The sequence below is a fragment of the Notolepis coatsorum genome, assembly GCF_963971535.1.
Source record: "Notolepis coatsorum genome assembly, chromosome: 5".
Classification (NCBI taxonomy): domain Eukaryota; kingdom Metazoa; phylum Chordata; class Actinopteri; order Aulopiformes; family Paralepididae; genus Notolepis; species Notolepis coatsorum.
Genome location: NC_140169.1, coordinates 79,297,598 through 79,322,882, shown reverse-complemented (window position 1 = coordinate 79,322,882; position 25,285 = coordinate 79,297,598). Strand labels below are relative to the sequence as shown.

General features: G+C 42.4%; 1 protein-coding gene across 1 annotated transcript in view; it reads right to left on the bottom strand.

Moving 5' to 3' along the window:
* mtmr9 (myotubularin related protein 9) overlaps window positions 1-25,285 on the bottom strand; it is a 76,088-nt gene that overhangs the window by 9,645 nt on the left and 41,158 nt on the right. Inside the window, exons 9-10 of the mRNA XM_084313980.1 lie at window positions 19,015-19,235; window positions 17,528-17,679 (exon numbers count right to left, since the gene is read on the bottom strand). Of these exons, the coding sequence (XP_084170106.1) occupies window positions 17,528-17,679; window positions 19,015-19,235 (373 nt within the window). The remainder of the gene's footprint in view (window positions 1-17,527; window positions 17,680-19,014; window positions 19,236-25,285) is intronic.

Sequence of the window (25,285 nt, the reverse complement as noted above, 5' to 3'; positions counted from 1 at the left end):
GTATTTCGCCAGACGTATTCCTACGCGGAACCGGGCTTGTAACGACATGTTTGTCGGCACGATTGAACTTGAACCAAGGGGCATGGCTGCTGGCGCCAGGTTCTCGTCCAATTGTAGAATGAAACTATTATGGGCTGTTAGTAGACTAAAGGGATATTCAGTGCATATTGTACAAGGAATATACAGGGGATATCAAACGATATACAAATACTATTAAATATATATCCATAAATAAATATATATATTCGGTTTAATCTGATCCTTCACAACAGATAGGTTAATATGTGACGCTAGATTCTATATGATTGTAAAGGTTCGCTGTTTGGGCCCGCTAGATTTATGGGTTTTATGAAAGTCATGCTATGTTGTTGACATTTTGGAATACTCTGGACTTTTTCAACGCTCTGTCATATTGGAATATTCTGGAATAATATCACACTATGGCAGGGGTGGCCAACCAGTCAGAGACTAAGAGCCACAAAAATTACTGTGGTACCACAAAGAGCCACACCATATACCAGCGTTTCTCAACTTTTTTTTCAGTCACGGCACCCTTCATGTGTTTATAGGTCTCACCCTCTGGCCTCTGAAGTTGCTAATGTCTTTTTTATTTGGGCCTCACAGGGTTAAAAGTACCCTGTGAGACCCACGGTTGCAAAATTACAAAATCACTTCAGCCATTTAAAAAAATTATGTTTATTTAAAAAATGTTAAAGGGGAACTATTTTACTATTTATTTCACTATTTGGGCACTTTTACACAATTCCTGTGAGTCTATGGAACACCTAGGTTTTTTTCAAAAAAAATGCATTGTTTTGTATTTCTAATCAAGTACTAAAAACCGCATTTTTCTACCTCAAGATCTTAAGCCGTTTTGAGGCTGGGCTCCAACCACTGTGTGGCCTGGTGCCAACTGCCACATCAACTGCCACATTATTATGCAGCTGAGAAATCTCAGATATGCACATTTTCAGATGACTCAGTTCAGTGAGGGTGAATATTGTGAGAGGAGAATTGGAAGAATTCACCAATATGAGAATTAGAGACATATATCATATTAATATAAGTCCACATAGCTAAGAAACAATGGTAAACACTGAAAAAAGCCATTTATAAGATAGTTCCCCTTTAAGCACATGTATAGTCAATTGGTCCTGTTGTTCAGCCTCACAATGCTATTTGATAGTAAATGTGTTTATATGTCCCACCCTCTGGCCTCTGAAGTTGCTAATTTCTTTTTAATTTGGGCCTCACAGGGTTAACCTCTTAAGCCCGAGATATACAGTAAAAGTGTATATTTTCAGCATTACGTTTGTTTACCAATTATTTTAACTGTTATTAGTGAAATATAAGATTATAGAAATCTCAGGGCATTGAGTCGGAAACCGGCGCATATTGACAGGAGGAAGTGGCACAGCCAAAAGTGAGTGTAGTCTTTTGAAGGAAGAGACTCAGGGCTTTCAAATTTCGAAAAACTACCCTACCCAGCTCACACCAGCCCCTGTCAATCATCTGACTTCTGGATTTACTTTTTAATTTCTCTTATTTTTTGGGATTATCTCCCACAAACCTGAACGTTATTGCCATAAAACAGAACGCAGTTAGTTTCTCTACCTTTCTGTGAACGTCTTGCAAAAAACGGTGTTGCAATATGATGAAAAATGGTGGAGAAATTTACATTATAAAAAAGATGGCAGAATTCAGTACTGTATCTACAAAACCTTCTGTTTAATCATCTTCCCTTTATTCATTTGCTTAGATTTTTCAGGTCTGGTCAATTTTAGCATGGTGTTATTTACAGTCAAAGATAAAACATTTTTTTAAATAGAATTGATATTCTCCTTTGGTTCATTACAATTTACTCAAGCCTAGTAACAGACACACTATTTCTGACACTGATCCATATATGTCCCTAGATTCAGATACCAAGAACATGCAAATGGACCATTTAAAAAAAAATTGTAAATGTTTATTCTACGTCCTTATGGAATGAGTGACATAAAAAAATTTTTTTTTAAAAAAAAGTAAAAAAAAGTAAAAAAAAAGAAAAAGAAAAACGTTTTAATTTTTTTTTTTTTATGGATAGAAGAGCCGCACATTGACGGGCAAAGAGCCGCATGCGGCTCGCGAGCTGCGGGTTGGCCACCCCTGCACTATGGCATGCAGAAAGCCCTGGAACATAAAGAACAATTTGTAACCATACACAAGAATCATATCTGGAAGAACAACAACCTTTACAATGAAATACTGCCCACCCCTGTTTGGGGGACGAACTGCATACACGTATTTAAAACCTTCATTTTCATCTAGGTGTTTAAGTTTGGCAAAGTCAGATTAAGATTTAAACAAATGCTCTCTATTTTTTGAGGTTTCTATAATTTAGTTCTATACATCTTTCTTATTCTTCGGTGTGTTTTAATTTATACATGTTAGTATAAGGTTTAAGTGAATATACTATGATATTTGAGGCATATTCTTTATTTTTATTTTATTATTTTAACGGGAGAATGGCTAAACCACGGGTGACATTCTATTAAGGTAGAATTAAGAGTTTTAGATCCTATGGCAATTTGCATAGGAAAGTTAAGGATAAATGGCTCATTCTGGGCTGACCGGTCGTGTAAGGGAGGGAGGGGGGCGGGGAATAGGGGATTATATGTATATATGTATGTTTTCAGGCTCGGCTCTCAACAGGACCTCAATAATTGGATATATATCTATTGTGAATTGGTACTCCATACGAATTATACACAAGAATACAACAACATGTTTAGATTATGGCTAGTTTGAATATAATGATTTGGAATACTGGGGGACTAAACAAACAACATAAACGCAAAAGCGTGCTTACACTGATGAAAAACAAACAGGTTGATGTGGCTTTTTTAAGCGAAACGCACTTATTAGTGGATGACAATGTAATGCTAGCGGACAAAATATATCATAACATTAGCTACTCATCTTTTGGAACGAGATCCCGTGGGGTTGCTATAGTCGCGAAACGGAAGTTGAATATTGAATTGCTGGACGTATGGTCTGATGTGGATGGTCGAGTAACCATAGCTAAAATAAAATACAGTAACAGGAAAATCACGTTGGTAGCGGCATATGCCCCAAATCTTTACGACGCCAACTTCTACGCTACACTCACTAGAGCAATGTTGAACCTTCCCGAATATTCATTTATAATTGGCACGGATTTTAATGCTATTTGGGATCCCGTGATGGATCAATCTAATCCCACAATTTTTTTTTTTTTTTATATATATATCCTTTTCCCCCTCCATTTTCCTCCGATTTTCTCCCATCCCAATGTTAGTCGTATGCCAATTCCCAATCCCTTCCTGGTCGCTGCGCACTTACCCCCCACAGTCAGATCATCTGGGAGAGTGGAGGCTATCACGTGCTTCCTCCGACACACGTCCAGCCAATCAACCGCTTCTTTTCACCTGGCAGCGCGGATCCTCCCTGAGAGGGCGTAGCGTGTGGAAGGATCACACTATCCCACTCAGGTCCTATCCGCGCTTAGCAGGCGCCCCGACCGAACTGTAGGAGTCGCTGTTTACAACGACCCGGACCCACCCCGCCAGCTTCTCCCACCCTCTAATACTGCCAATTGTATTAGTGTGAACGGCCAGCCAAGCTGGTGACAACCCCGGAGCTGTGAGATGGATTCGAACAGGCGAATCCAGCTCACAACTCCGGGGTTGGTGACGAACGCAATCTCCGCTACGCCACCTAACCGCCTTAATCCCACCATTTCTAATTATCAGAAACATGCATCTAATGCACTAAAGCAGTGGTCACCAACCCGTCGATCTTGATCGACTGGTCGATCTTTGAGACTGTCCCTGTAGATCTTTCCATGAATTTTTTTTTTTTTTTTAGATCTTACCCTGAGAGTCCACATTACAGTTCTACTTTTGTTTTGATGTGAAAAGTGATGCTGCACTTAGCACTGACTGAGAAAGTACACATACAGTTCTACTTTTGTTTTGATGTGAAAATTATGCTGCACTTAGCACTGACTGCACTTAGCACTGACTGAGAAAGTAAACATTACAGTTCTACTTTTGTTTTGATGTGAAAAGTGATGCTGCACTTAGCACTGACTGAGAAAGTACACATTACAGTTCTACTTTATAAAATGCTAATTGTAAATATGTTTGTCAATGTTAATAATATGAGAAAGTCCACATTACAGTTCTACTTTTGTTTTGATGTGAAAAGTGATGCTGCATAAGATGACTGCACTTAGCACTGACTGAGAAAGTACATAATAGTTCTACTTTGACGTTTTAATGTTGGACCAAAGCATTGCATGTAATTAGAATACAGGCAAATAAAAGTCATTTAGTTTAAAGTACAATCTTGGCTGTCTTTTTCTCTCAACGCTTCAATAGGTAGATCTTGCCTTCACCAAAAAAAAAGTGATCTTGGGCTTAAAAAGGTTGGTGACCACTGCACTAAAGGATTGGGCCAAGAATATAGGTGTAAATGACCTATGGCGATTACTCAACCCAAATGGCCCGAGAGTACTCTTTTCGCTCTGCAAGACACAAGACATTTTCCAGAATAGATTATGTTTTTGCATCCCCAAGACTATTTGATAATTATGACGTGGAAATGGTGCCCAATGCACCATCAGATCACAGCTATTTACTCCTGAAAGGTTCATTTGGTAGACTGTCATCCCGAGCCCCAAGATGGCGATTTAACTCGACACTGCTGAAAAACAATGCATTATACAATTCAAAGTTGAACTTATTAAATTCCTGCGGAGTAATGCGGATTCGGTACAGGACCCCAGAACGTTATGGATGACGGTAAAGGGTTTATATCAAGGATTACACAACAGGCTTTGCCTCCAACCTACGCAAGAATCGTTGTTCAAAATTGGTAGAGCTGGAAACGCTTTACTCGTCGTTATTCTCCTCTTTACAATACAACTACTCGGTTCAATTGGAGTCTCAAATTAATGTGTTAAAAAAGAGATTAACTCCATTTTAAGACAACAGTCTGAATTTCAAATACGTAGCACAAGACAACATTATTACTTTCATGGTTCTAAACCAAGTCACCTACTAGCTATGAAGATACGATCCAACGCAACATTTGCAGATATCCCTACTATTAAGGACCAACAAGGACTTGTTACAGACCACAAAAAGATTTACGAGACTTTCAAAGAGTTTTACTCCAACTTGTACAAATCAGAAATGGTTTTCGATCAAAATAAACTGGATACATTTCTTAATCAAATTAACCTACCAAAACTCTCAATGGAAGACGCTAAACAGTTAGATACACCTATTACATTAGAGGAACTTAGGGAGGCTATATCTGAAATGCAAATTGGTAAGGCTCCTGATTGGGATGGTATACCACCAGAACTGTACCTCTCATGTTGGGATGTAATTGGACCCCTATTACTCGATTACACAACATCATATTACCGTAGTTTATATGCGGACGACGTAATATTGTTCATGCAAAACCCTACCACCTCACTGCCACACCTTCTCAAGTTGATTGATGATTTTGGCAATCTATCGGGATTTAGGATAAATTGGCCAAAGTCTGCCTTCCTCCCACTCAATGTCTCTGCGAAGACTACAATCCTTCCAGAAAAAATACCAATGGTAAAACACTTCAGATGTTTAGGAGTTGAGGTATTCCCTACTATAAGCCAAACGGTGAAGTACAATTACACAAAATTCCAAGATAAGATCAAATACGACTTTGACAGGTGGTCCAAACTTAAAAACTCAGTACAGGCCCGAGTATCAATAGTTAAGATGGATGTTTTACCTAGAATCAACTTCATTAGCTCAATGTTACCGTTACCCCCTCCTGATGGTTACTGGAAAAAATTACACTCCACCGCATATACATTTATTTGGAATAACAAACCTCCACGAATAAAAAGATCCACTGCACAGAGAAACAAAGCCGACGGAGGTTTAGCATTTCCAGACTTTTACCATTATTTTAAAGCGTACTCTTTAAGACCACTGACAACCTGGTTTGACTCCCAAGCATCTGTATCCTGGAGAAACTTAGAAGAAAATATAGTAGCACCACACAGACTGCAGGACATAGTATACACTATATTATCAATTAAGCAATGCAAATTGAAATTTGGCCCCCTTATTACACATGTGATCCGGATATGGCGTGAAACACACAAAAAATATTCTAACCAACATAAATGACATAGCCATACTCCCCTATTCAATAACAATGCACTCCTTATTGGAAAACGACCTATCAGATACCCCAAATGTGAAAAGCAGGGCATACATACATTGGGAGATGTTTTCAACAAACAGGGTTTTTGTAGCCATCAAGATATACATAACAAATTGAACCTCACCAGTTCCACATATTATTTTTACGCACAGTTATTGGAATGTTTGAAGGCTCATGGAGTCCCATTAAGGATACCAATTGAGCACCACAGATATCACAAATTCTTCTATGAAAGAGAGACATCGAGAGGCTTCGTATCTGATTTTTATCATCACTTACTAACGTCTTCGTATGGAATCCTTCCCCTAGACTCAGTCTGGAGGAGGGATATACCAGACTTGGAAATAGATTTTGATTGGCAAGAAGTCTGGGCAAACGTTCGAATTGCGTCACGCAACCCGGAGCATCAACAAATTAATCTTAATTATATTCATAGGACATACCCGACTCCTATAAGATTGAACAGAATGGGACTTAGACAAGATTCTCTATGTTCCTTATGTACAAATGGGGATGAGGGTACATTTATGCACATGTATTGGGATTGCCCACCGGTTAAGATATTCTGGGAAGAAGTGACCCAGCAATTATCAGAATTCTTATTTCTGAACATACCTGTACACCCCTCTGTATTGCTGTTGAATGATGTTTTCAGTTTGCAGCCCCTATACAGCTAAATAGACTAGTTTTATCCGGTCTCACAGCTGCTAAAAAGCTGATAGCATCACGATGGATTCAACCGGATAAAATGTGCCGGAAGGTATGGGTTCTTACCTATCTCAATGTGATTTATCTAGAGATATCTACAGCAAGAATTTTAGGTGTCAGTGGAACCAACATTGCAATCTGGTTACAAGTGGTGGAGAGAATAAAGGCTAGCATACAGGGTACAAAATAGTTACACGCCCAGCGCCACAGGCGTGTAGATTTAATGTTTGGCCGTCATAAATTAAGGCCTGGGCGCCATCTGGCGGCCAACAAAATCCACTGCATGGGTCGGCATTAATATGATGCAGGGAGTAGCCTCCAGCTGAGCGGGAGAAATGTTGTGGGAGCGGGCGGAAGTTGCCCAATCTGGAACAATCTCCGGGGCTGCAGCTGGACCCTATTGGATGCGGGCGTGGTGAGTTGAAACGAAAGTGAAACTGTGTGTGTGTGTGTGTGTGTGTGTCACGTGTCCGTTCTAATGTTTACAAACAATGAACCTTTAAATGTAAATGAGATGCGCTCTGCTCACAAGATCAAGTTTGTAATATGAGACGCACATGAGGTCTGTCTTCATCCGTTCTTTAGCCTACAAAAAAACCCTGCAATCGCGTTTTTGATTGTGCTCTGATATTTAATTTTGCATTTGATTTGACCAAATATGTGGAGGCATATTCCCGGAGTAGCTCCCCCGGGTCCCCCCTCAAAATTAAGAAAAACAGGCGACAACATTAACGTTGACGAGTCCGTTGCTACCACCAGCACCACCGATAACACTGCACCTGCTACTAGCGTCGGTGTAGTTAGGAAATTTAGCCAGAAATGGTACACATCTGATTCCGGGAAACTACAAGAATGGCTTAAATTTGAGGGGGGGGGTAATGTTTTGTATACCATGTCGTGCCAAAGCACCGAATAAAAGAAAACGAAATTAATTTGTCATCGGGACGTCGGTGATGAAACTGGAAGCCATCAAAAGCCACGAGACGTCACGCTGTCACAGGGACTGCTCTGTTAGATACAAAGCACAGTCTACTCCGCTCCTGGCTGCTCCGACTGTACGACTGTTGACCAAGCTGTCAGAGTCGACTCTGGCTAAAATGCGGATACTATTCCGTAACGCCCACGCTATAGCGAAAAAATCAAGACCATACAGGGACTTCGCCTGGATGTGCGAGTAAGTTTATTGTGTTTTTTTTATAACGTTAGTCCAGCATGTTCATATAGGTGTGTCGGCTTTCACTTTCAGCTAATTATGGTTGTAAAGCCTACCCAGTGGAATGCATGATCACCAAGACAAAAACATTTCTCAATTAAATGATCAGAGAATTAATTTAGAATGGTAATTCAAACTTGATATGAAAATGTTACAATTAACTATAATTTGAATATTCAATAAAGGCCAATGTATGTACATTTGTATCTTAATATTGTTTAAAATTATGCTAATATTCCTTATGTTGTTTATGATATTAATTGAAAATAGCATACGAGAGTATTATATAGTAATAATAACACATGGCGATATACTAAAAAGCAATTTATAATTTTTGGCTGGTAAAAAATCTGGATGGCTGGTAGTTTTTAAAATCTACCAGCCAAATGGCTGGTAAGTCAAAAAGTTAAGTTTGTTCCCTGCGTAGCATATGAATTGTAGTGCCTGGTTAGAAACGAATGAAAATGGATGGATTATCCAAGTGGGGGTCCGGGGGGGGAGAGCGAGCAAGAGCATATGTATGTATTAGATAGCAAGTATTAGGTACCGTACTTTTCGGACTATAAGCCGCGGCTTTTCCCCCAATTTTTCGACCGTGCGGCTTATATAACGGTGCGGCTTATATGTGACTCGACGTGATCAAACCCGAAAATGTAAAAATCTAAATATTGCTTTTTTGACTGCATTGAAATGTTATTTATCTGTTCCCTTATTTGCTAAACTTAATACAACTTGTAAATGAGTTAATTCTTGTTATTTGTCCGACAGTATTGTGTCCCAATGCTAATTACATATGGTAATTAAACATTAAAACACCTGCGGCTTATAGTCCAGTGCGGCTTATATATGTACACATCATTCAATTTAGCTGCTGCGGCTTATACACATCATTCAATTTAGCTGCTGCGGCTTATAGTCAGGTGCGGCTTATAGTGCGAAAAGTACGGTATATATCTCGTAAACTACATTTATATTGATTCAAATGGAATGTATAGTCCTGTGATTTACATTGGATGTTTACTGTTAATGCTTGTGTGTCTAATTTTATGTTATGTTTAAAAAATTATAAAATTAAATACAAAAAAAAGAAGGTTAACCCTTTCACTACATACAGTTAACTGTAGTGTGGCAGTGAAAGGGTTAACCTTCTGTAGTGTGTTAGTGAAAGGGCTAAGAGGACTATATGTGGAACCATTCCGTTGGTCATGGAAACACCCGTGGGATCCCGTGAGCTCAGCTCGACGGCACGGGACGCCATGGCACCACGTCTTTACCACCCATGCCCACTCTGAATCCTGAACTTCAAACATCAGTTCATACCTGGTACTGTTCCCATCCATCACTTTTAATGAACAGTATAGTCTTTAGAGACCATTAGTTAGAGAGACCCAACATGCTTCCATGTGTCAAAAATACAGAAAACTAAAGTTGCTTTTTCTGGTGTGATTTCTGTGATGTTTGATGTTACACATGGCTAAAATACCGATATCCTATTCTAGCCTGGTATATAAATACCAGTATCGTTGCATCCCTAATTCAGCCAAACATTTTAACGAGAACCCCGCGTACCAGAGTAATGAGAAACTAGCCAAAGCCTGGTTACCATGAGTTTTAACAATAGTGGTTTATCTGACCGGGTTCAATTACTTTTATCCATTTGTTTGTTTTTCAATCTTTTTATTTGCTTTGTATCATCAGTTATGTCCAGTCACCAGTTTTCTATATGGAAACGTAGAAGAAAAGTCAGCTTGCCGAAAAGCTCCCGTTCAGTTCATTCATTGCTGCATAAGAGATCATTTCATGTCTATTCTATTCTACTACTTATTACACTGCACTATTGCACTATTTTGCTCCGTTTATTCCATCTTATTCTATTATTGTCTATTTTTAAAACTGAATCAAACCATAAACAAGGTGGCCTGTTGGGATGTTAGATCCTAATGTGAAAAAGCTGTGTCTGCACTTTATGTGCTCATTTTATGCCTGTCTTTTTTTCTGTTGTGAAGCACTTTGAGCTGCAGTTTCTGTATGAAAGGTGCTATACAAATAAAGTTGTATATTATTATTCTTCATATGTCAACTTAATGATTATATTATAAATTTACCCTGCGTTTGATAAAAACAGGACAATAAATTATGAAGGGGTTCATGTGCCACTCTATCCTCTCTCTCCCGGATGAGTCTGGATCAGTCTCGCTACAGAAGAATAACTGTGCCAAGGAGCTAAGATTAGCATTTATCTACACACCCGGCGGTAAGTGGGAACCGGCAGTGATCCGCTCCTGCTGCCCTGCCGGAGTCATGCATGCTCGGGTGTCAGTGAGCGGGGAGACCTGGGGGTGCGACCTATAATAAGACAAACCAACTTAACGGCTGCATCACCTGCCAAGACCAGCCGTCTTGAAGCAGGAGAATCAATAGCTGCTGGGAAGAGGAGGAGGAGCTTAGTGGAGTGATGCTGTCATTATGGTCATATTGTGCTGCAGGTTTGTGAAGTGATACTGCCATATGGTCATACTGTGCTGTACAGGGATGCCCCCTCTTCCTGGATTAATCAGTCAGTTTGGTCTGGCCTGTTAGTTGATGAGTGTTGTTTTCTGGTGATGAATGATATTATATTATATTATAAGGGAAAATTACAAGACAAAAAGAAGCAAACATCTGCACACTGAGAAACTCCCTTCACTCTTGTGAAGAAGAACTACACAACTCAAAACATCAAACTACACAACTCAAAACATCAAGAAGAGCCGTTGGTCATGGAAACACTTGAACCTATGCGCTCAGCTTGACGGCACGGGATGCCACAGTACTTTCCAGCGGTGGAAAGGTGCCAAAAGCTAATCCAAATAAAGTCTAGTAGGGACGCAACGGTACCACGTTTTTACTACCAATTAGGCCTGTCCCGACTAAGGATTTGTATAGTGCAGTCCGAGTGACCAAAGAAGAACCCGAGTCCGAGTCGAGTCCCCATTACCCGAGTCCGAGTCATCAAGGTCGAGTCCACTCCACTCTGGCTGTCAAAGAGCTGACGTACAAATAAAAAACAGTCTACAGTCATTCGTTTTGACTATTTAGTAAATGTGACTAAAATGGATGCAGCACCAGCAAAAGTTCCCTCTGTGTTTTTTTTTTTTTATTATTTTTTGTATCATTCCATTTGGGCTGTGGGGGTGCTTAATGTCTGAAGGAGTCGACTGAAGGCTTCTTGTCCTCTGCAAAAGCATGCAATTGGTCCACTGATGGATACATCTTGATATTTGTCTAGTCTAGTGTGTTCATTAGATGGGTGAAATCCTCTTTCAGTGCCTCTGTGCCTGTTTTCGTAGGCAGTTAGCCTCTGGTATGCATGCCATTAGCGTTAGCCACGCTTCTAGGCCTCTTTTCTTTTGGAAAGAATGATTAAAAAAAAAAATTGTAAATAGTTTTTATTTTATTTTTTTGTATTCGACTAAGAGGTTGGCTAGTCGACTACGGCCCCTTTCGACCGATTAGTCGACTAATCGACTAATAGGGGTCAGCCCTAGTAGCTAGTAGTAGAGTAGTAGAAGAACCGTCCGACTACATGCCAGCTGGACCGGCTACCTTCCCCACTCCTCCAGACCATAGCACCAGACATCCTCCCATTCCTAACTGCAACCATCAACTCCTCACTCAACTCGGGGATGGTCCCCACCTCCCTAAAACAAGCCAGAGTCACGCCCCTCATAAAAAAAACATCCCTGAACCCTACCGTCATAGGCAACTACCGTCCTGTCTCTCTTCTCTCCTTCCTTTCTAAAACACTTGAACGTGCTGTATCCAACCAACTTACTGCTTATCTCTTACAGAATGACCTCCTAGACCCTAATCAGTCAGGCTTCAGAACTGGTCACTCCACAGAGACAGCCCTCATTGCGGTCACAGAGGCACTTCACTTAGCAAAAGCGAAAGGCCTCTCCTCTGTCCTGATTCTCCTAGATCTATCTGCAGCCTTCGACACAGTCAACCACCAGATCCTTCTCGCGGCCCTCGCAGGAATGGGAGTGGCTGGCTCTGGTTGTCATGGTTGTCATCATACCTCAATGACCGCTCCTACCAAGTGTCATGGAGAGGGACCCTGTCGGCCACCCGCCCCCTGCGGACGGGTGTCCCCCAGGGCTCGGTTTTAGGACCCCTTCTCTTCTCCCTCTACACTAAATCACTGGGTAACATTATCATGTCTCATGGCTTCTCCTACCACTGTTATGCCGACGATACATAACTCTTCCTCTCCTTCCCTCCCTCAGATATCCACGTCTCTGAGCGGATCTCGGCCTGTCTGTCCGACATCTCCGCCTGGATGACGACCAACCACCTCAAACTGAACCTAAGCAAAACAGAATTGCTCCACCTGCCGGCCAAATCCTCCCCCCTGACCGACCTTTCCATCACAGTCGAGAATGCAGCTGTGACCGCGTCCCCGACCGCCAAGAACCTTGGTGTTGTCCTCGACGACCAGTTGAACTTCTCTGCTCACATCGCAGCGACAACCAGAACCTGCCGATTCCTCCTGAGCAACGTCAGAAGGATCCGCCCCTACCTGACAAAATAAGCCACCCAACTCCTCGTCCAATCAACAGTCATCTCCCGCCTCGACTACTGCAACGCACTGCTCGCTGGCCTCCCGGCCACTGCCACTAAGCCTCTTCAACTCATTCAGAACGCAGCGGCCCGCCTGATCTCAAACCTACCGAAGTCGGCCCATGTCACCCCACTTCTTAGGGACCTGCACTGGCTCCCCATTGCTGCACGAATCCGCTTCAAGGCCCTCGACCTAGCATACCGTGCGGCAAAGGGAACTGCTCCCACCTACCTCCGGTCAATGGTCTCTAACTACACACCCTCAAGACCCCTACGCTCTGCATCTTCTGGCCGCCTCAGATCTACTCCTATCCAAGCTCCGGGAGGGTCATCAAGGAGAAGTCGCCTATTCTCAATCCTTGCCCCACAATGGTGGAATGAACTACCCACCCCAGTTAGGACAGCCGAAACACGTCCAATCTTTCGCCGTCGACTAAAGACGCACTTCTTCAACCATTATCTGAATTAAAAAAAGAAAAAAAGAAAAAAAAATCTAACCCTAACTAACCTTACTGTCATGCACTTGTCCTAATAAACTAACCTACACTGTAGCACTCAACACTTTGATGAACATTGTTACTCAGCTGATAAGAGTTGTGCCCTTCCTGATGGCTTGTCGTACAGAACTTGTAAGTCGCTTTGGATAAAAGCGTCAGCTAAATGACTAAATGTAAATGTAGAGGCAAGGTATTTACTTAGATGACTTAGTTGCAAAGTGCATAACAGTAAAAGACACTACGATGGTTAGTGTTTATCTTTGTCTCTTTCCGATATTGATTGAAGAGATGTGTTTTAGTCGCTGGTGGACATTAGCCGGGTTTCAGCCGTTCTGTGGTTTCAGCTGTTCTGTGGTGGGAAGTTCATTCAGCCATTGTGGAGCAAGGATTGTATGCTTTGTATTATATGCTGGCTCCCCCAAAATGCCAAGTAATTGTAGAAAAATGTATTCCCGCACACACAGGAACCAGCATGGACCACCTCTCCAGTAGGACGTGCAGACAGAGGTGATCCATGTGTGCACGCCTTAGGGCCCGCGTCCACCTAGCGCATATTTCTCTGTGAAACATGCTGGCAGTGCGCCGGCAGAGCTGGCATGAAGCGCATCTTGTAGATGACAGAAAGAAATCTACAGCCATGCCGCGGTTTTGCACATATTATAGCATATTTGAATAACTTTATTGTATATTAATTATATATATAGTTATTGCCTGACACCACAGTTCGCCCTTTGCTTTTTATTAGCTTTTTAGTAGTGTATTCGTGTAGTTATTATTATTAGTTTTGTCGCGAATCTCAATGGTCTGTGGGAGACAGCCAGACAGGCAGGCAGCTCCGGTGTCAGGTTACAAACAGAGTGGTAGATATGAATGGCTGTGATTGGTTGTCTGAAAATGAGCTCAGCGCCTCGCTCTGAAAGTTGAGAAAGTTTCAACTTTCGGCCGCACAAAAAAGCTGAGAAAAGAAGCCGACGGCAGCGCACTTCCTAGAGGCTCCCCATTGGAATACATTGAAAACAGATGCGTTCAGTCAGAAATATGCGCCAAGTGGACGCGGGCCCTTAGTGCTCTATTCTCATCTATTGCTCAGATCAGATTTATTTTTGTTTGTCTGTTCACTTTAAAATCAGATACAAATCTGATTTTTTTTCCATAAACAATGTGAACGCAGTCTGATCACGTCGGAATTCATGCAAACTTTACGTCACTAGTCTAGATTGACACTCGCCACAATTCTGCGGGGGTCACATGGTGAACACAAAGTGGAGGGACAGTGAGGTGTTATTATTTGGGGCGATACTTCTATACAAGCAGGTTCTGCGATGGGTTCTTGTCCCTGTTCCTCATTAGACGGATCCAAGCAGCCAGCGTTGAATCAGGAGATTAAATAATTGAATATGATCAATGCTGCCCCCCTCTGGCCAAACTGCATAATGACTGTATCAACAATGATGAAATATTGAGAGGAAATCATCATGAATGATTCAAGTAAAAGATGAGCGCTTTAGTGTGCCATATTCAAGGTAATTGCATTTCTCCGACTGAGCCATTAATTGTGCAGTTCTTCTGACTCCAGACTCCTTCAGTGTTTAAAAGGAACCATCATAAAGCTTTTACAACGTGCTAGAAGGGTCATTCATACTTTTACTACCACACTACCAGATGGTTAGCCCTTTCACTGTCACACTACAGACGGTTAACCTTAAACTACCCCACTACAGACGGTTAGTGCCCGTCTTTTTTCTGTTGTGAAGCACTTTGAGTTGCAGTTTCTGTATGAAAGGTGCTATACAAATAACGTTTATTATTATTATCCCTAGGTGTCATCACCTGTAGCCACTATGATAGTGAAATACCCATCTCTAGGTGTCACCATCTGTAGCCACTATGATAGTTTATTTGTTTTGTTTATTGTTATTCGCACTTACAAACATACATTCTGGAATAAAATAAGTAAAAGCAGAACAGTTAAAATGTGCAGGAAAGGTAAAAAAAAAAGCAAGGGCTTATAAGCGACCTCCCCTCTTAAACCTATATAGGATAACTACACACAAACCCCCCCCCCCCCCACATTATGCACAAACACACATGCGCATATCCCTCTCTCATACACACAGATACATACAATACAGCATTATCCAACTATTATAATGTTGGGGGAAAAAATAAAAAAGACTTTACACAAATACACATGGATACTATAGACTACAGGATCTGTAGTTCTTTTTTAAGCTTACTTTTAAATATATTTAAAGTGGAACATGTTTCTATTAGATTTTGTATGTCAGTCCACATCACTGCACCTTGATAAACAAATGAGAATTTGGCAACAGAGGTCCTACAGAAAGGAATGCGTAAGTCTTTATTTCTTCTTGTGAGATGTGCATGATAATGAGAATTAAACTCAAAATAAGTTTTAAAAAGTTTTGGCAAGGATAAAGGAAGACCAATTACTTTGTACATAAGAACCCCTGTTTGATACTTGTTGACCTCATAAATTGTGAGTAGTTGCAGTTGTTTAAATAATGGTTTGGTTGGGGCTAAATAAGAAGAGTTGGTTGCAAAGGATTTCTGAGCTCTATGGATTGTTTGTAAGTAAGATGGGTAAGTGCTGGCCCAAATTATATTGCAGTAAGAGATGTGAGGATAAATTAAACGGTAATACAAAGTTAGTAATGTGCTATTTTTTTATTGTTTTTTAACCCTTTTTATAATGCCCAACGATTTTGAAACCTTCTTGCAAACAATTTCACAATGATTCTTAAAGCAGAGTTTCTCATCTCTCGTCTCCCCCACTCATGGAACGGCATGTCCGTATAATACTAGTCTTTTAGATAACGCTAAGCTAGCTGTGCAACAAACCTTTCGCAGTAACGTTAGCGAAGAGGCTGGATAGAGAGGCTGGATACAGGACGTTAGCAGAGAGGCTGGATACAGAGGCTGGATACAGGACGTTAGCAGAGAGGCTGGAAACAGGACGTTAGCAGAGAGGCTGGATACAGGACGTTAGCAGAGAGGCTGGATACAGAGGCTGGATAATTCATGGGTCAGTTCTATGCAAATCTTTACCTTACTACCTCTAACGCATTGTAATTTAGAACTGAAGACCATTTCCACTGCGTTAAGAGCGATGCGCTGCTCTGTTAGGCCGCCTCGACTCATTACATCATCACCGATTATTGTATTGTAAATTAGGGCTATTTTCTATTGAACTATTTTATTGCACTGCAGTACTGCATCGTTTTACTGTCTATTCTATTATACTAACAATTTTATCTATTCAATTTTATTACAGTCTATTTTAAAACCGAATCAAACCGTAAACAGAGAGGCCTATTGGGATGTTAGATCCTAATGTGAAAAACTGATATGCCTTACCTTGCTGCTATCTTTTTATGCTGGTTTTATATGTCTGTAACCAATGAATAATATGTTTTATATGTCTGCACTTTATGCACTGCTCATTTTATGCTTGTCTTTTTTTACGGCTGTGAAGCACTTTGAGCTGACATTTTTGAGCTGCATGAAATGAGGTGGGTGGTCCTTGGTGTCAGCTCCGTTTTCGATCATGGAGCTTAGTCATTAACTCTCGTTTCACACCTAAACAGTCCACTCACATTACATGTATGTGACAACATTTTAGGCAATAAATAGGCCATGCAGTTGCTGGATTTTAATTAGGGGTTCAAGCTCCTTCAGCATTGGTTTTGCAAATTCCTGTGAGATGGTAAATGGTAGCAACAAGTTGTGTATAAATCAGGGTTTCCACAGACATTGCTAAATGAAATTCAAGGACTTTCCAAGCACTATTTTTCATTTTCAAGGATGTCACTCAAAGGATACAATTCACTTTTAAATGCTGTTTTTAAGCAGCTTCTTGGCCTGCTTGCCAGCTAGAGCATCACATGCAAAGAAATGAGGAAAACCTCTTGATTCAGAACAATTTGATCATGGATGAACAAAACTGATTGGTTGATTTGAATTTCAAGGACTTTTTAAGCACCCTGTTAAAAATGTGCTGTTTAAGGAATTCCAGGGCCTCTACCTTTTTTTGGTAAAAAATCTAGCACTTTAAGCACTTCAAGGACCTTGTGCGAACCCTGGTGTGTGTGTCAGGGGAAATAAACAACAAACAAGTGGCATTATTCTCCCCGTCTCTTGAGTGTACCGAGTTGGTTTCCGAAGCCAAGGGGGGGATAGCACTCTCAATGCTGTGCTACACACCACCTTTTTTATGCGATTCCATCATTCTCACCTTCCCACAGCAGCAGGCTCTGAGGGGCGACGGAGGGCCAGATGACCAGACTGTTGGCCTCGTAGAGTGGGTTGGACAGACGCTCCAGCTCCTGAGGGCGGTTCACCCACGACCAGAGAGACACCGTCTTCTCAGGCAGAGACAGCCGGGCCCTGAAGCAGGAGGGAGGAGAGGGTTAACCAAACTATTCTGGTGATGATGCAGCCAGGGCCACATATTTTCAGCAGTGTGTAATTTTCCCCCTCTTACTGCAAACATTTAAAATGATTTAAAAAAAAAAAAAGAAAAAAAAAAAGCTTCTCGTCTCCACTTCTGACGAATAAGCTTTTACACAGTATCCATTATACTTCTGACAAAGTAGAGTATTGATATATTTTGTGAAACATGTTATGCCTTCTTGGATTTGTGGGGCTGAGCACATTACACAATGCGGATGCACAAGCTCTCCAGTATGTGTGGACGCAAGGCATGCGTGGGATAGACATCGACTGGTGCGGGGACAAGCCTATACGGACATGTGCTGAGCAAAGTTTCAATAAGCAACAAAACAAGCCAAGCTCCCGACTGGTTTGTCTTTCTTTGCTCTGCCAGTCTTTCTTCGGTCTAATCTCTACAGTAGGGATAGGCACGAGTCATGTGTTCCCAGATCCAGTGCTTGCATTACCATTTGTAATAATCACATTACCTCCACTCTGTCTGCAGCAGGTCTCTCACGTCCGTATCGATAAGTCTATGAACACTACGCAAAGTGGGACATGTTGTCGGTACAATTTGGCGATGCGCAAACACGAACCGCTGTTCTCATCTTTAAAATAACGCTAAGCTAACAAACTTTTCACGGTAACGTTCAAGTGTACTATATGCTCCACAGCTTCCAACTTTAACTTACACCTCGCGGTTTTCAGAGCGAGATTTCAAAAGGGAGTTTTTGGACGTATTTGGTGGTAACCCAAAAGAAAAGAAGCCCATCCCTACTCTGCCATAGATATATATAACTAGATGGTGCAAGGCGGAGTCTCCAGCGGCCATCTTGCCACAGGCAGCACGCCCACTCATAACATGAATGTCTATGGTGCATCATGTACTATTGAAATAACCATAGCTTGCTTTTTTTAACCGATTTACAAACGGTTTGGTTTATTACAAACGTTATTAACGTGGCTATGATTCAGGATGCTTGGACATGTTGAAATCATTTTCACACTAAAGTCCATTATAAGTATGCAGTATGACAACTACATCTCCGACGTTTATATCAAACCAAACCGTTTGAAAATTGGTTGATAATCGAGCAAGCTATGGTTATTTCAATAGTACACGTGCACCATAGACGTTCATGTTACGAGTGGGCGTGCTGCCTGTGGCAAGATGGCCACCATGTGGCAACGTCAGTCTCCATTGGCCAGCAGCGCGGGTGAGTCATCTAGCCTTTATATATATATACGTCTATGTACTCTACGGCCAGTATACGGCCCTACGAGACTGACCTCTCGGCTGCACCATTACCGATGAAGGTGCCGAACTGCGAGGCGTAGCAGTGCTCGAACAGGAGCACCAGGAAGTGCTCGCTGAACTGGAAGGAGCAGGGGAACTGCCGCAGGATCTGCCACACGCAGTCCAGGAAGAGCAGGAAGACCGGAGCCTCGCAGCGGGGCTTGCTGTTGGAGTAGGCCGACTGGGCGCAGCGCTGCTGGAACGGGTGTCCCGCCTGGGTGGGGGTCACGGGGGGGGGGGGGGGGGGGGGGGCAGGAGGGGGGGAAGAGGTCAGGACCCGTGTTTGTTATTAGGGTCGTCAGTTGTCGCCCAAGAATACCATTCGGACTATGAATAGGAAATAAGATTACATTTTTTAATTAATATTAACCCTTTTCACTACCACACTACCAAATGGTTAACCCTTTCACTGCCACATGACAAAGGGTTAAAACCCTTTCACAACCACACACACTACAGAAGGTTAACCCTTTCACTACCACACTACAGACGGTTAACCGTCTGTAGTGTGGTAGTGAAAGGTTAACCTTCAGTAGTGTGGTAGTGAAAGGTTAACCGTCTGTAGTGTGGTAGTGAAAGGTTAACCGTCTGTAGTGTGGTAGTGAAAGGTTAACCGTCTGTAGTGTGGTAGTGAAAGGTTAACCGTCTGTAGTGTGGTAGTGAAAGGTTAACCGTCTGTAGTGTGATAGTGAAAGGTTAACCGTCTGTAGTGTGGTAGTGAAAGGGTTAACCGTCTGTAGTGTGGTAGTGAAAGGTTAACCGTCTGTAGTGTGGTAGTGAAGGGTTAACCGTCTGTAGTGTGGTAGTGAAAGGTTAACCTTCAGTAGTGTGGTAGTGAAAGGTTAACCTTCAGTAGTGTGGTAGTGAAAGGTTAACCTTCTGTAGTGTGGTAGTGAAAGGTTAACCGTCTGTAGTGTGGTAGTGAAAGGGTTAAATGATACAAATTTACATGTTATTATTACCACATCGAAGTAGGGCTGTCCCCGACTAAGGATTTGTATAGTCGACTTGTAGTCGCCGAAATTAGCTGATAGTCGACTATATAAAAAAAAAATAATAATATTAAAATATTATATATATTTTTTTCATTTGGGCTGTGGGGGGTGCTTAAACACTTTGGCTGCCGGAGGTTAAATTCATGATATACCATCTGTTGCCAGCTCTATTTGTCTATGGATAAGTTCCCCTTCTTTGCAGGGCTATAACCTTTTAAATCCTATTGCTAGATTGCCATTATTAGGGCCCATTCAAAGTCCTATATGTATTGTTCATTGTGTAGCAACATAAAACTTTTTCATTCACATATTCATAGTAAAATATGGTCTAATGTATAAGTATGTTTTCATCTCTTTCTGCAGCTTTCTCCAGAACGTGATCTATAGCCCCAAATGCATTATATTGATGATGAAATACAGTTTGATGGCAATCGGCGCGATATAATAAAATTTCAATTGGACGTACTTCTAGAAGTTTCTACGTATCATCTGATGTTGACCGGATGGGCGGGGGATCGTTTATAATTCCGTGGGCAGCGTTATATCATTCATCTAGTGTGGGTCATATGTTCATCAGAGCAGTTTATATCGAACACGTTCAAAAATAACGCTGAATCTTACCGTATCTTCCTCGCGCCGTTGGACGATCAGCGTGGTGTAGACCGTTTTCGATTATGGGATGTTTATCCAGATGAACCATTTTCAGGTTGTATAATGGTATATACGTCCAAATCATGTTGTTTATCGAGTTATTGGCAACAGATCGCTGTGTGTTGTGACGAGCTCGAGTCCCGGGACATGTACAGAGTGCCCGGAAGTGGTGTGGGTGAATAGCACATCGTCCAAGTGGCTTCCTGTTGGGCGATTGCGCCGATCGGCCACCAGATGGCGCTCTTGAACCGCTGGAGGGTTCGGTGGGGCTTTTTGGTGGGTCTCAGGCCAGCGGATGGGAAATATGAATCCGATCACAGATTTTTGAAATATTGATATCAAAGATGAGTTACGGCGTCTTCGGCACCTTGAGCATGGCGGGGAAGGACGCCTAAAAACGTCTTCTGGCAGTTAAAGTGTTAATGTCTGAAGGAGTCGACTGAAGGCTTCTTGTCCTCTGCGAAAGCATGCAATTGGTCCACTGATACATCTTGATATTTGTCTAGTCTAGTGTGTTCAACAGATGGGTGAAATCCTCTTTCAGTGCATTATATATTTTTTTGTGTGCATTCGACTAAGAGGTTGGCAGTCGACTACGGCTCCTTTCGACCGATTAGTCGACTATTCGACTAATGGGGGTCAGCCCTACATCGAAGCAGGTGTAAAATGCTTACAATTAGCACGTTCACTGTGTTTTGCATTTGCCGCTATGGGTAGTACCAATAGGAAACGATCAGTAGGTCGTTGGGCGGTGCTTTGCAACACCTGCAACATTCCAGCAAATCTTTCCAAAATCACAAAAAACCAAAGTGATGCATGTTGTTTTTTTCTTCTTTTTTGAGAAAGAGATATTGAATAATGAATAGAGACAGAAGCGTCATGCAGGTCCCCAATGGTTTGATTACTATTTCCCATCAAGGAAAAGATATTGTTCCATATTTATCACAACTTGCTCGGAGGCGCGTTGCCGTGTACGAATGTCCATTTTATATACCATAAACTTTTATTAATTTGATCTAGCTCAGAGACAGCCCGTTCTATCTAGCACTTCTTGTACACCAATACATTATTCTATATGTATGCTGGTGTAAGTATGTTGATCTTAAAAAGGTAATTTATTCTGTTTAAATAAATATTATGTTTTCCGTTGTATTGGTTTGCCATCTTGTGGACATAATGCGCAATAATAGATATAAATTTTTTTTATTTTTTTTAAGTAATAGTCTAATGTAATTTTTGGAAAATTTTGCTCTACTGTACTGAAAATAGCTCTGAGCACCAGCATCTGTGCTTTGAGACATTGTCCAAGCGGCAAAAGCACAATTTTATGCCAAAATGGATAAGAAAATTACTTGGTAGTGCATCAGTTACTTTTAATTTTCATACATGATCTCTGATTTTAATGTTTAGAAGAGAAGTCAAGAAGTATTGACTTAATTGTTGCGGGGCTCAGGAATAATATATGCATTCTTAAAACCAACCTTCCATCTGCTGAAGTTTACATGGCCACATGACCTCACCTGCTCCGACCGCTACGTTAGTGCTCCTATTCATAAGACGCTTCATGAATATGTTCCCGGGTGAGGTCAGAAATGTAAGATCTCTCTGTAAGCCGAGTTGGGTCACGCACCCCTGTTCACTTTTGACCAAGAGAAGCTTATCTTAGCCAACGCTCCTGCAGGACATGGACCTAACCGTAAATAACAAAATAGCATTTGACAACGACAGGTATATTGCACGGTATATGTGTCTAAAAGCAACTGTGTTACTTCAGCCTAATAGTGTCCTTCAGACTCTCAGTCCTTGAAATGTGCTATATACTGTCGAGTATCGTCATGGCTCCTCCCACCTATATACTGTCGAGTATCGTCATGGCTCCTCCCACCTATATACTGTAGTATCGTCATGACTCCTCCCACCTATATACTGTCGAGTATCGTCATGGCTCCTCCCACCTATATACTGTAGTATCGTCATGACTCCTCCCACCTATATACTGTCGAGTGTCGTCATGGCTCCCACCTAAATACTGTTGAGTATCCTCATGGCTCCTCCCACCTATATACTGTTGAGTATCGTCATGGCTCCTCCCACCTATATACTGTTGAGTGTCGTCATGGCTCCTCCCACCTATATACTGTTGAGTGTCATCATGGCTCCTCCCACCTATATACTGTCGAGTATCGTCATGGCTCCTCCCACCTATATACTGTTGAGTATCGTCATGGCTCCTCCCACCTATATACTGTTGAGTATCGTCATGGCTCCTCCCACCTATAAACTGTTGAGTATCGTCATGGCTCCTCCCACCTATATACTGTTGAGTATCATCATGGCTCCTCCCACCTATATACTGTCGAGTATCGTCATGGCTCCTCCCACCTATATACTGTAGAGTATCGTCATGGCTCCTCCCACCTATATACTGGTGAGTATCGTCATGGCTCCTCCCACCTATATACTGCCGGGTATTGTCATGGCTCCTCCCACCTATAAACTGTTGAGTATCGTCATGGCTCCTCCCACCTATATACTGTTGAGTGTCATCATGGCTCCTCCCACCTATAAACTGTTGAGTATCGTCATGGATCCTCCCACCTATAAACTGTTGAGTATCATCATGGCTCCTCCCACCTATATACTGTTGAGTGTCATCATGGCTCCTCCCACCTATATACTGTTGAGTATCGTCATGGCTCCTCCCACCTATAAACTGTTGAGTATCGCCATGGCTCCTCCCACCTATAAACTGTTGAGTATCGTCATGGCTCCTCCCACCTATATACTGTTGAGTATCGTCATGGCTCCTCCCACCTATATACTGTTGAGTATCGTCATGGCTCCTCCCACCTATAAACTGTTGAGTATCGTCATGGCTCCTCCCACCTATATACTGTTGAGTATCGTCATGGCTCCCACCTAGAAGGTCTAGGTTCAGTTGTTGCTGCACCGGTTGTGTGAAATAGCCTTCTTCATAATGTTAGATCTGCAGAATTCATTGAAAATTTTGGGATTTTAAAACCCATTTTTACTTAATAGCTTTTAAGTGTGTCCGACGGACCCCAAGCTCGTCCTTTGTTTGTTTGTTTGTTTGCGGTTTACTTTTATTTATTAATTTATCTTTCTCCATTTAGTTTTCTGTTCCGTCTGTGTGCGTCTTTTTATTTTTCATGTTTATGTAAAGCACTTTGGACCTAGAATGGGTGTTCGTAGGCATGCTATAGTTGGTAATAAATATTTCCCCCATACGGCATGTACACCTACATTTTATGTCGTCTCTTGTGGCCTTTTCAGGGTGTGTGTGAGTCACACAAGTGCTTTCATGCAGTTTGTGGTTTTCACTGAGATTGATGTGCTTTAGCGTACAGAAGTTGTTTCCAATAGAAAACGCTAGCGTTTACCGTTAGGTAGTCCACAATTCGAAAACACAACTTTGACTGTGCAACCAGAAGTCTGGAAATCATGTCATTAACTCACAGCATCGGATGGAGACGACATGCTGACAAACTGACTAGTTGTTTCATCCTTATTCCACAAAACATTCTCTCAGAGACGGGTCCCTTCTTCCTCGTCTTCCTGTGCTAGACTACAGCACAATGAAGCAACTCCCAAGTCTTCACACTCAAGTCCCTAGTCAAGACTGGCAATTCCCAAGTCGAGGCGGGCAAGTCTCAAGTGTTGAAACGTTGGGTTTCGAGTCCTAAACAAGTACCTGCTCATACCTGTACCTCCCCCCATACCACATACCTGTACCTCCCCCCATGCCACATACCTGTTACCTCCCCCATACCACATACCTGTACCTCCCCCATGCCACATACCTGTACCTCCCCCATGCCACATACCTGTACCTCCCCCATGCCACATACCTGTACCTCCCCCCATGCCACATACCTGTACCTCCCCCCATGCCACATACCTGTACCTCCCCCATGCCACATACCTGTACCTCCCCCCATGCCACATACCTGTTACCTCCCCCATACCACATACCTGTACCTCCCCCATGCCACATACCTGTACCTCCCCCCATGCCACATACCTGTTACCTCCCCCATACCACATACCTGTACCTCCCCCCATGCCACATACCTGTACCTCCCCCCATGCCACATACCTGTACCTCCCCCCATGCCACATACCTGTACCTCCCCCATGCCACATACCTGTACCTCCCCCCATGCCACATACCTGTTACCTCCCCCATACCACATACCTGTACCTCCCCCCATGCCACATACCTGTACCTCCCCCATACCACATACCTGTACCTCCCCCATGCCACATACCTGTACCTCCCCCATACCACATACCTGTACCTCCCCCATGCCACATACCTGTACCTCCCCCCATGCCACATACCTGTACCTCCCCCCATGCCACATACCTGTACCTCCCCCATGCCACATACCTGTACCTCCCCCATGCCACATACCTGTACCTCCCCCATGCCACATACCTGTACCTCCCCCCATGCCACATACCTGTACCTCCCCCCATGCCACATACCTGTACCTCCCCCCATGCCACATACCTGTACCTCCCCCCATGCCACATACCTGTACCTCCCCCCATGCCACATACCTGTACCTCCCCCATACCACATACCTGTACCTCC